This window comes from Hemicordylus capensis, chromosome 5, assembly GCF_027244095.1.
Source record: "Hemicordylus capensis ecotype Gifberg chromosome 5, rHemCap1.1.pri, whole genome shotgun sequence".
NCBI classification, from domain to species: Eukaryota; Metazoa; Chordata; class Lepidosauria; order Squamata; family Cordylidae; genus Hemicordylus; species Hemicordylus capensis.
This window is the reverse complement of record NC_069661.1, coordinates 86,579,042-86,592,043: the sequence shown is the minus strand read 5'-3', so window position 1 is coordinate 86,592,043 and position 13,002 is coordinate 86,579,042. Positions and strand designations below refer to the sequence as shown.

The window sequence follows — 13,002 nt, the reverse complement described above, 5'->3', positions numbered from 1 at the left end:
TGTTATTCCAAAGTGGAATTTCAGCCTCCTTAAGTTCAAATCTCCACTAGTATGCACCTATACCGGGCAGCAGTGATATAGGAAGATGCTGAAAGGTATCATCTCATACTGCATGGGAAGTGGCAATGGTAAACCTCTCCTGTATTCTACCAAAGACCACCACAGGGTTCTGTGGTCACCAGGAGTCGACACCAACTCGATGGCACACTTTGCCTTTAAGAATGCAGGAGTCTCAGGTGTGGTCTCTTTCCCAGACTCTTTGCACCAGGATCTGCAACTGACTTGGTACAGAGGCTATATCCAAAATGGAGGGGAGTCTGTCCTGTAAGAAGTCTCTGCCCTTGGGGGATTTACAATCTAAATATCAACATAAGGCAGAAAACAAAGGAAGGGGAAGAAAGTGGAGGTAGGGTAAGCAGGGGAAGACTATGTTGTCACTTCAGTTACATATATTTAGGTTTATGGTATGTTTCCCAGACTATGGGAAACACCTGTATTGGGCAGCAGCGAAAATGCTGAAAGGCATTATCTCATACTGTGCAGGAGATGGCAATGGTAAACCCTTCCTGTATTCTACCAAAGACAACCACAAGGCTCTGTGGTTGCCAGGAGTCGACACCGACTCGATGGCACACTTTACCTTTACTATGAATCCAAAGCACATTGGTATGCTGTAGTATGATGCAGTATGATGTAACAGCTGAGCCTATTTTTGAACCAAAAGATGACCGCTATCTGAACCAAAAGATGACTGCTTTGGGCTTCGATCAGTCTGCCTTGCTTATGCAGAGTTTGGCGACAGCTAGGAAGCTAATTAAACAGAGAATTTAGGATATTGAGAGACAAACGGATATAGCAAGGGTACCTGACTTTCAGAGCCAGGAATCAGTCAGATATAGTTTGGCCCCAGCATCCTATCTCACTATCTTGGAGGTGCCCCCACTTAGAAGAGTTTTTACCCTGGCAAGAAGCAATGCCCTGCCTTCAACCCTCTTAGAGGGCAGATATAGAGGGATTCTCTATGGGGAGAGGCTCTGCCCATGTGGGGAGAGTCAAGTGGAAACAGTCACCCATGTGCTATTGGAATGTTTGTTCTATAGAGACCTGTGTCGGGATCTCATTTACCCTTTGATAGCTAAATGCCCAGGTCTTGATTCTCCTCAGATGATTGGCAGGCTGTTGGAAGGAAGTAATTCCTGTGCCACCAGACAGGTAGATAAATTTTGTAGTGCAGCCCCCCATTTGCGTAAGAGCTTAATAACGGGAAAATAGGTGATGGATTTAAGGCCAGAGCAACTTTTGTAGCTATAATGTGGCTAACTGCAGGTGGGCACACAGGTATTGGTATCGCTTATATATCATCAGTAAATCTAACAAATTTTTCCCAAGCTCCTGAATTGTTTAACCCCTCTCAGATCTAGGAGTCGAGAAGGCAACTGTTTGAGTTTTGATTTGTGTGTAATAGTCTCATAAGTATGAAATACTGCTGTCTCCTTTTATTTTTAATTATGTATTTTTAGTAGTATTTTCAGTACCTTAATCTATGCTGAGGAGAACTTTTTAAAATTTATTTGATTTTATTGTTTGTAGTAGAAGTTTGATTGTCTTCTCTTCTACATTTGTTTTAATCTCATGCTGGTCGCTGACCGAAATGATACATTTTTAATACACCACATCTTCGTTTGTCTTGATCAAGAGAAAGCATGGTGTGTGTTTAATGCTGATAATAGGTGGTCCACATCTATTACACAGAGCAAATCTAGGTATAACCATAGAGCAAAGCACCCTATGTTGTGACCCAGGTAACCTCAATTGGACAGGAGTTGAGGGCCCAAAAAAGGCCAGGCTCAGGGCTGTGTCTGAAATAATCATTTCAGTGAAATATTCTTTGATGCCATGCATTGGTGAACCCTGAGTTGAATGGGTTGATTCCTGAGAAACAGGCGAGATTGCCAGTCAGTCCTGTGTTACAACAACTGTTACTTTTCTTTGCGATGCTTATGCAGCTTGCTTTATTTGCTACAATTGTTCCCATGGATTTCTTGTTTCACATATATTTACATGCAATCACTTTGGAATGTTTTTAGAAATGCACATTAAGTATATTTACACACACATACACATATTACACAGATATCTCACATATGGGTTTAGTGTTTTCCCTTGATATTTTGACTTTCTAATACCTCTTCGTGGTAGAGGTGCTTCAAGAAACAAATCTGCAAAGTTCAGAAATGCAGATTGTCTTGAGAATACAAGAACAGTTCATTCCTGATAAGACTGCAGCATGTGGGAGATGGCTCTCAGTCTCCTGAAACCCAACTCTGGCAAACAAACAACTATCATGAATGAACAACTTTTTCTGACACAAGTTAATGGACACCTTTTAGGTGCATGGTGGATATTGTTTTTTTTGAGAGAACTTCATGTCCAGATCCAAGGGTCAAAATGCCTATAAGAACTTAGCTTTTGAACATGACTTCCGCAAAAAGCAAACATTTGCCCATGCTAAGAGCTTCTGCCCAGCTGCATAGCAAAAAGACAGGAGCTTCCTCTGATTGACAATAAATTGTTCGTAGCTTCTGCCATGGGGCAAGTACTACTCTATTTTTATCTGCAAACCAGCATGCCTGTTTGAAGCCTGTCTGCTCCATGCTAGCACGTCCCAAGCGACGTCCACACCTATGAGAAGGTGTGAGAAGAGAGCTGGTCTTGTGGTAGCAAGCATGACTTGTCCCCTTAAGCTATGCAGGATCTGCCCTGGTTGCATACAAAAGGGAGACTAGAAGTGTGAGCGCTGTAAGATATTCCCCTTAGGGGATGGAGCCACTCTGGGAAGAGCATCTAGGCTCCAAGTTCTTTCCCTGGCATCTCCAAGATAGGGCTGAGAGAGATTCTTGCCTGCAACCTTGGAGAAGCCGCTGCCAGTCTGTGTAGACAATATTGAGCAAGATGGACATATGGTCTGACTCAGTATATGGCAGCTTCCTTTGTTCCTATGAGCCATGACAAGACTCGGGTAATATGCCTGGGAAAGAGAAAGAAAAGATCATGCTGTCAAATACCAGTGTCGACTCCTGGCAACCACAGAGCCATGATTCAGCCTTTGCCCCCTCACCCCCTTTTTTCCTACTGAAACTCTGGCATTCTGCCACCCAGCTCCTAAGCAAACACCCCACCCGCTTTACTGTTCGTTCCATTTTCTCTATCCTTCGTTAGGTTACTAGTTAGTTAACACTGAAATCACATGCAACCCACATTTGAGTTAGTTGTTATATGCACTTCACCAGGCTTCCCCAACCTACGGCCCTCCAGATGTTGCCAAACTACAATTCCCATCACCCCCAGCTACAACTTATGGGATGATGGGAATTGTAGTTCAGCAACATCTGGAGGGCTGGTTGGAGAAGCCTGCACTACACTACACTAGGAAACATTGATTTAATTGATTTGCTTGATTGTACTACTGAGAAACCTGAGTGATCTTATTGACCTGTTTGACTTACCTAATCAGCACCATTGCCTTAATAAAGCCCATTGAAACGTTATAAGTATGTCTGTCTTCCCTCCTACTAGCGTTTCCAGATTATACATGATTACCGTATCAAAGAACTATGCCCGTTTGTGGCTAGAGTGAACAAGCCTTATTCACATTGCTAGCTCCAGAGCATACGCAAAGTGTGATTCAGGCTTGGCTCACAACACCCACTACAAGTAAACATGTATGTTGCTTATATATTTAAAATATTTATACCCCTCTTTCCCCACAAAAAATGCAACACAAAGTGGATTACAATATTAAAATAATAAATCACACAAATTAAGAGAACTTATATAAAAAGGGTGAAGAAAAGTTCATTCTGAATGCCATTATAATGTGTGTGATTTTCTTTTTAGAAGAAATTCTTATATGAACAACATGGGAAAAACAAGAAAAAGGAACAAGAAAAATGTTCAGAATGTTAAGTAAGTAGCACTGTAAACTTTAATTCACAAATTCATTTCAGATTTTCCCAATAGAACTGACATTACAGTTTTGGCCTTTTTGCCTGTTTTGTGTACATTTATAACACCATCCTGTTATATTTATTCAAAAGTAAGTCCCACAACATTCAGTTCAGCTTACATTCAAGTAAATGTACATAGGACTGCAGCTTGAGTAACTCTCCTGAACAGCTGTAAAATCACATAACCAGTTTAGTGCAGCTAATGGAATGTCACAGATAGAGGGTCTCACAAAAGATTATTATTTAGTTATAAGTATAGAGTTGTATTTGGGTGAAGAATTTGTTTCTTGAAGTTGCTAGAATCTTTATTGAATTACATTCATTAGGAAGATCCTACTGGCTTTTTATTATGAAACAACGTAATGCATATCAGCTGCAGTCATGTCCATATGTCTTTCAGATAAATAGGTGCCCTTTAAATTAAGCGTTATTTTACAACTGTTGCAGATCCAATATTATCATTTTGGGTCACAGATATAGTTTCAAACACATCTCATCCACACTTCCTTCCATGGCTTATAAATAACACCATGACATTTTGAGCTATAAATCAGGACTTTCTTAGTTCAAATCTTACCCCTATGGTGAACTGACTAGGTGGTCTTAGGCAAGCCTCTTTCTCAGCATCAGCTCTGCAACTGCAATATGCAGTAACTTACCTTATAGTTATCATAAGGATTACAACAAAATAATACACGTGAAGCACCTTGAACACTTGAAAGTGATACAATGCTAAATGTTATTTTGCATCACAGAAAAGTCTTCATCTCTAGACTCCAATAGTTTCCAGGTGTACACATGTACATATTGAACAAAGTAGATATGTTTGTGTAGGGGAGTGGAAAATATATATCTGAGAGAGAGGGGGAGAGAGAGAATAAGTTAATGTTCACAGATTGATGAACCCTGGGGAAAGCACCTGATATACTCTGAAGCTACACAGGTCTGAACCTAACTAGCACTTGAAATGGGAGTGTAGCATACCTAAAGCCCTGGCCCACAGGTGTCGGCTAATGAACCACATGAAGACTGTCTACTATTGCTTCTTGGCAGTGGGGTCCAGATTCATGAAAGTTTCTTTACCTACTGATCAATAAGATTCTTGGGCTCAAAGTAAAAACATGAGATATACTATGCAAATGCATCCAGACCAGAATACATCAGTACTTTAAATGACTACTGGATGTGTTGTGTTGTGTTTAACATATTTAGGCTACATGACATCATGAACAGATAGACATTTTATTAAAAGAAATAATGTTTCTATTTAATAAACTAGCCAGCAACCAATGTTAACCTTTTAACCAACTTTTATCACCACTAACCCCTCTGCTCCTCCTTATTCCCCCAACTGTCTTCTCCCTTCTCCTCAGCTGTTTACCTCATTTGTTTGGGGTAATCTACTCTTTGTCACTCACTCTTACTCTGCCCCATCTTGCTCTCCAGCTGCTATCCATCCTTGGTCTTGCTCAGGGATACAAGTGTAATGAAGATACAATAGTGATCCAATTAAGATATAAGAACATTTTTAAAAAAGAGTGGTTGTATCATTTTATGATAACATTCATCTTTTGCTTATTTCAACAGCAATGAAATGCCAAAGGAAAAAAGAAGAGAGTCAAGACAGAAACTGGGAGTAGGTTGCATGTTACTTGTTCATTCAAACATAAATAAGGAATTGACCAATTCTATTTAATGTACAGCTTTGAATTGCTCCATATCTGGAGCTCAATAGAGTGTTGTAACTATCTGTTGAGTCTTTGTCTGGTTGTCTTTCCTTAGTTATGTAGGCAATATCATAATCCGCAGCCAAAGAACTCTAAGCCAGCAATTTTTGTGACATATTTATTTGAAGTGGTACATATGGCAGGTATTAGCATAGATATTATATATTTGTAATTAACAATTAAAGCTTGCAGACAATTAAACTATTACATTTTGACCATGTTGTCTTTCTGCCTTGTCTTTATTATGAGAGCTGCCATTTTATTGCAATAGTCTTTCACTTGTTCTAATATAGTATTTCGACTTCGTTCAAATGATTTGTTTTTTTGACCCTGGAATAAGTAGTCTTGTTTTTTAAGCTGGTTCTTACAGGCTTTTATCTCCCCTCTGCCTTAGGGATGCCACGCCATGCTGCATCCTTGTGGAAAACTGCTTTCCCCCGAGGAGCCAGATGTGTCAAGTATTTTGAAAATTCCTGGAAGTGGGCAATCGGACGAACCTGATGAGTTGTTTGGTTTGCTATCACTATTTACATTTTTAAAGTTATTAGAGCTGTCGCCTGATAAAAGAGATTTTAATCCAGTGTTCTTCATTGCATTGCCCACTGGTGGCCCACACAGACCCCAATGGCAGCCCCTGACTTGCCTCTTCTCCACCGCCAGCCAATGGGATGCGCACCATCCTCCCTGCCCTTTGCTGCACCTTCTGTGACTAGCAGCAGCCTGCAAGAGCGACTGTGGGGAAGACAGGAAGGTGCCTGGCAGCATTTTTAGCGCATCCCGTCACTACTGGGTCATGAGCTGTGGGGGGAGGGCCTGCTGAGTCAAGCACTGGCCTATGGAAGGTAACAGCAATGGGATGCACATCAGCGGCCCCCACTGCAAATGAGTGAAGATCACTGTCTTAGTTATGAACTCTGATTAAGTTGATTGAATCAGTGTAAATATTGCCCTTTCTAAGTGGCTCAGGGCGGTTTACATTAAAATAAATGCATAACAATAAAAATCAAAAACTATTTAAAAGCAGATTAAAATTAGATATAATTAAAGGCGGCCTAAAAGTTGGGTCTTCAAGGCTCTCCTGAAGATCTCCAAGGAAGCTAATCCTCTCATATTCACAGGGGGCATGGGCAACATGACATAATTCATAACTTTTCTGTTATGTTAATATTAAAATAGTGTTATACCACCATTTGTCACAACCACTTTTCAACAAAGATGTTCTCAGTGGTTTACATAGCAAAGGTATGAAAAAAAGGTCCCCTCTACCAAAAGAGCTAACAGTCTAAACACACATCCACCCACCAGCAATAGCCACTGGTGAGACACTATGCTGAGCTGAATAGGGACAGTTGCTGTCCCCCTGCTCTATATAAAAGAGCCATCAATTTAAAAAGGTGCCTCTTTGCTCAATTAGTAGGGTTAAACACACCACTTGTCCTTGCTGCTTTGGGAAACTGCTTTTGAGTCAATGGGAATTGGGGGCTTAGGTTCCAGAGTCCTGGAAAATGACTGAAAAATCACCAAAAAAGCAGAAATAAGGATGGATTGCAGCATTTTACCTTGGCCACTTCAGCTCTCCCACTCTCCAGGTGCTCCAGCAGTGGTGCCCAGCTCCTCCGGTAATGCATAATAGTGATGTTTTCCCACCCCAACACTTAAGCAGCACTTCAACACTTAGTTGAAGTCCAACACTTAGTAGCACTAATCCCTGGCTTAACTGGTTGGTAGATAGGCCAAAGAAGTAGCACAGAATTAATGCCAGTTTAAGTAAACACACACAGGGTGCATTTCTTCACTCCACTGCTGTAGTTAGCAGCACTCCATCTATCTCTCCAGTCTTTAGCCGGCAACAACAAAAATCAAACTGAAAAAGCAGTGGAGTTCCTTCACTCCTCTACTGTTGTTTGCAACTCTCCATCTCCAGTCTTCTGCTTTGAGCACAGCTCAGGTAGCAGAAGCAGGCCCTGCAGAGGCAGATCTGCTATCATCATCCTCTTCCTCCTTGAATCTGTGGAATGTGCAGGGGTCACTTTCCAGTGATGACCACTCTTCAGCTGTGGTGGGTGCAGCTACCATTCCAAAGTAGATGGTGATGGTTGTTTACTTCCCCTTGCTGTGCAGAGCCTGGTAGGGTTGCAAAGCAGCCTCCTGCTAACTTGAACTTGATGCTGTGCTCCATCAGGGGATCAATCTTGAAGACTTTATCTGCCAAGGCAATCCCCACCTGCAGTATCTCTGACAGCCCCTTTGTGGTAAGGGGATTGGGGCACAATTTCCTCTTCTTCTCCCTCACTCTCAAGAGCTACCTCGATTATGCTCTCCAATTCGTCCTCTATCAACTCCTCCTCTATCAACCCCTCCTGAAAGGATTGGAGGAGTTCCGCCACCTCATGTGGCTTAGTGTCTTGTAGGCCTTCTCCACTAGGTTTGTTGATCCACTTCATCAGCTACTGAGGGAACGGCTGCAGAGGATGAAGAGGTGACTGCCCCAGGCCACAACTTCTTCCAGACTGCGCTCCATGTGTGGGATTTGATCTCTGCAAGAGATGCCATGATGTTCTCAATGCAGTCTGTGATGCTGTAGCTTCTCCAGCAATCACTGGCTGACAGGGATCAGTTTCCATGAGATCCAGTATCCTCCTAAAGGTGCAGCAAGTGTAATAGGACTTGAAAGTCACGATCAGACCTAGGTCCAGCGGTTCGATCAAGGATGTGGTGTTGGGTGGCAAAAAGGCGATCTCCAGGTTCAGGTGTGCAAAATGCAGGGTCTCGGGATGGCCAGGGGCATTGTCGAGTACCAGGAGGACTCTGAAGGTCAGGTTCTTGGAGGCCAAATATCTCTATACCTCGTGCAGAAAGCAGTTGTGGACCCAGTCAGAGAAAACTTTTGCGGTCATCCATGCTCTCCTGTAGGCTCTCCAGATGACGGGAAGCTTGACAATGTCAAGCTGGCTTTTATCCTTCCCTTTCAGGGCACGAGGTTTCTGTACAGGAGCGTGAGCTTGACCACTCAGTTCCCTGCAACATTTGCCACACACCAGCAGAGAGGCAGTCTTTGGCTGCCTTGAAACCTGGAGCAATTTGTCGTTCTTTGCTGATGAAGAAGCAGGATGGCATCCATTTCCAGATCAGGCCTGTCTCATCAGCATGGAAGACCTGCTTGGGCCTGTACCCTCTGGACTCAATCACTGTTGGAACTCCGCCAGAAATCTTTGTGCCGCCTCGTGATCTGCCACTGTTACTTCTCCTGCCAGCTTGACGTTGTTATGCTTTGGTATGGTGTAATAGCCTAAAAGCCTGCAGCTTAATAGCCTTAGGTTGGGGTCAGTGTTCTCTCTATTTTTTTTCATCTGTCCGGAATGAGTTTTGTTCTGGGCTGCAGTATCAAGGCAGTGTGTGCACACAAGTATTCAGAGTGGGGCCTTCCTGATTCAGTCTGAGAAGGATCTAAAATTAACTGAGTGGACATCAAAAAAAGTGTGAGTACATGCACGTTCGCACCCCTTCGAGGGAATACTGGTTGTGGTATAGGAGGAATTAAGCAGACTCATCCATCTTTATTATGGTCCTATACCAGCATAAAGCATAAGGGGTGATTACATATTAAAAGTAAAAATACATATGGTAATAAAAATAATAGAAAGTACACAAGAAGCATGAGGACATAAAAAGCTTGAAAAGGCATAAGAGTCATAAAAAAGCATAAAGGCATAAAAGGGATATTAAAAAGATTAAAAGACATAAAAAGGACAAAATGCAGAAAAACCTAAGTAATAAAACTATTGATAGTCAATATTGAATGAGTAGAGAACGGAGCCCACCCTGAGTCACCAGGGGTCAGATAGCTGATAAGACTCAGTCTACCATCTGCCAACGAATACTTGTCGCTGTCACACAGAACCTGGCAACGCTGTATGTGATGGCAGGCTTAAAGTCAGAAAGCAGCAAGGAGCTATAGAATTGGCTCAATTGTCCCAGATACTTGCATAGCAATAGAAGAATGAGGGAGGCATGAATGTCTCTATAGAGCAAGCGGTGGAGGAGGACATGCTCGGTAGTTTGAATCTGCCCTGAGCCACAGGGACATAGGTGCTCTGCAAATGGAGTCCTTCTGTAGCGGCTTTCTAGCACTGCTAAAGGGAGGGCATGACATTGAGCCAGAATGAACAACCTCCTCTGCTTTGGGATTTCCAATTGAGTGATGTATGCCGCTGGAGAGGCAGAATATCTAAGACCATCACTGATAAGGAAGTTCGGGACCCTGCTGAGATCGGTTTGATGCTCAGAGTCTATGATGCACTGCTTGATGGTGCCTTTCGCCTGGGCATAACCCATTTCAAGGCAGTGTGAAGTAAGGTCAAGGGGGAGAGACCCAGGGTAGCTATTTTTGTCTCAGTTTGACCAAATCCTGCTAGATTGGTAGGGTTAGGTGGGCAAGACCATCTGGGTAGTCTGAGCCAGTAGCAGAGTATGGCCATCCATACCCTAGCCTCCACCTTGATCATGCTAGTCTCCATGCGCAAGATGGCACTGGAGACACATCTGGGTACTTAGAGCACTGCCTGCAGGAATTTAGATTGCACAAGTTCCAAAGTCGCAAAGTTGGGGAAGTGGACTCGTATTGATTTGCTTCATTAAGTGCTAGACACCGATCCCACGCTACTCCCACAGCTTCTAGAATGAAGAAAATAATGGCTCTTCTCCAACCTTTAGGAAATACATAACCTAGCTGTTCTGTCTCCAGTGCTAATCAAAGCATATAGGCCCCTCAAAAGACAGAGAACAGAAGTAAGATAAATTTTCCTGGTAGTAGTCATATATTGGATAAGGAATGCAGCAGGGGCAGGCAACCTTAGGCACCCCAGCTATTGGTGAACCATAACTCCGATCACACCCAGCCATAATTTGAGTCTGGGGATGATGGGAATTCAGTGACAGCTGGATTGCCAAAGATTGCCCATCACTGAACTTTGGGGTGGTCTTCACACTAAAGAATTGTAGTCTTTATTTTGGTTGTGTGTTATTAGTCTCCAGCTTTGCTAATATAAAGGCCACTTTCAAACAACAACAACATGTGTTCTCTGCTTACCAGGAGCCTGTGTGCTCCAGTTCACATTGGAAATGGAACAGAGTAACTTCTAGACTTTATATTTTCTAAAAATGGGGGTGGGCAACTATTGTCTCTTCATTCTAGAAGTGGTGTAACAGGGTTTCTACAAGTCTTCCTGAAAACATAGTGCAAGGAGATGTGCTTCTTCCCTGTGGGATGTCTACTTCAGGTCAAGGTAGGTGATGTCCCAAATCTTGTGAGCAGCTCCAGGGCTGTAGATCTGAATCTTCAAAGCAGTCCAGAGTTACAAGGATCTGGAAGTGAGAAACTCTGCAGCCTCCAGAGCACAAACTTGTATGTTTTTATATTTATCTCCCTTAGCCATGGGACAGAAACAATAGGAACACCACAAAACAAGATGGTACAGTTTATTCCAGGATGTTTCCCCCTTATCTAGATCATCCTTTACATAGCACTGCTGTATCTGCTTATGAGGAAGTGGAAAAAGACAATTATTCAGAACCTGATGGGTCAACCAGTAATTCATCTGATTCTGAACCAGGAAAGAATACAATAGGAAGGTATGGTATAAATAGACTTTGAAAATGTGTTTATCTTACACTTGCTTTATACCCATAGTGCGTTCAGGTCACACACCTCATTCACTTTTGTTCACTGCTTACACATCTGTTTGATAACTATACAAGATACTAATGATACTAAGCTAGGCCCTCAGAAAGGTAAATTGCAGAACTCCAGTTTAATTCTTGGGAGCTGTTTAACACAAGTGATAAGATTCAATACAGACTATGCCCAATGGTTGGAATGTGTTTATTGTTAAAACTCCAGTCCAAAGATATACGTAAGAGTAAAAGTAGCATATACATCCAACTGCATATTACAAAATACCTTGAAATTGTCCTTTGAAGTACCTTTTGCTGGAAGAGGATCAAAACTAACCTTAAGGATTAGTTTTAGAAATATTCCTACCTTTAAGTTATAAACAGGATGACTAATTGCATTCCATTTATGTAGCCAAGATGTATTGGTTTGGATTATTTTTGGTTAGCTCCTTCTTGCCCACTGTTGTCATGACTGAACTTTTGGGTCCTGCAATACCTTCAAGAAAGAAGAACATTGATTCTTGGAAAAGTTCTGACCAGTTGTGTCAACTGGATGTATAAATTGTGTCAGTATATTAAGCTTGAATCTCTGTCAATCTTGAATCTTTAAAGTTTCTTAACCGCTAGGAAGCACAATCCACCAGCTTTTAAAAAAACTCATTCATGTTTTTTTCCATGCCTGTACACTCACTTACTTACACCCACCCACCCCTCAATTTACACAGTTGATCACCACTGCAATATTTCTTCCTCCTAACAGTAACACAATGGCACAGAGACCCATTGTGTCAACAGTGAAACTCCTTAGTAGGGATGTATATGAGCTGGTTTGGGGTGGGGAGTGGTTCCCTTAAGGAGCCAATAGACAGGTCCCTACCTGCTCTGCTGCCCATCCACCGCTTTTCCGGGCATGGCGCTCACCCTAGCAATGGCAGTGTGGGGCTGCGGCTCTATTCCCTGCAGCCTGTGCGCACAGCATCTGCATGCACATGGCACCTGTGCATGCGTGGAAGCCATGCATGTGCCGATGCCACGCATGCAGGCTGCAGGGAACAGTGCTGCAGCCCCCACCCAGCTGTTGCTAGGGCGAGTGTCCTAGCACTACTTATCTGCTTATGAGGAAAAGTTGTGGGGCGTACGTGGAGCAAGTAAGGACTTGCTTAGGAGCTCTTTAAGGGTACCTCACCCTGCCCTGCCAGCCTGTGCACGAGCTGTTTGTGCACATCCCTACTCCTTAGCAGTTAGAATACTGGCAAAAGTAATGAAATCTTAATTTGCAGCACATAGGGCCCATTTCATTATTTATAATTTTTCCAGCAAAAATCAACACGCCTTGAAATTGACAGTGGAGAATGAAGATTCTGAAGAGCTACCCATGAAAGAGAATATGGTACATAAATGCCTCTAAGATGATTTTATTTCGGGGTGGGGAAAATCCCCAAACTGGAAATGGTGTGGAAATATATTTGTGACTTTTTTTGCATATTATAATAAGGGGGTAATATTTGCACAATTGTGGACACCAAGCATGAACAATTAGTATCTTACTAGGTAAAATTTCATGCCACCTAGGTTAGCAAAGAACAATGGTATAA

General features: G+C 42.5%; 1 protein-coding gene across 7 annotated transcripts in view; it reads left to right on the top strand.

The window, feature by feature from the left end:
• CENPU (centromere protein U) overlaps positions 1-13,002 on the top strand; it is a 40,797-nt gene that overhangs the window by 3,966 nt on the left and 23,829 nt on the right. For 6 of the 7 annotated variants that reach the window (XM_053257893.1, XM_053257890.1, XM_053257891.1 and 3 more), the window contains exons 2-6: positions 3,898-3,966; positions 5,595-5,643; positions 6,129-6,246; positions 11,242-11,365; positions 12,725-12,797. In XM_053257893.1, the coding sequence (XP_053113868.1) occupies positions 3,911-3,966; positions 5,595-5,643; positions 6,129-6,246; positions 11,242-11,365; positions 12,725-12,797 (420 nt within the window). In that variant the 5' untranslated portion in view covers positions 3,898-3,910. Of the gene's footprint in view, positions 1-290; positions 407-3,897; positions 3,967-5,594; positions 5,644-6,128; positions 6,247-11,241; positions 11,366-12,724; positions 12,798-13,002 lie in introns of those variants that run through there. The other variant, XM_053257889.1, reaches the window with a different exon arrangement.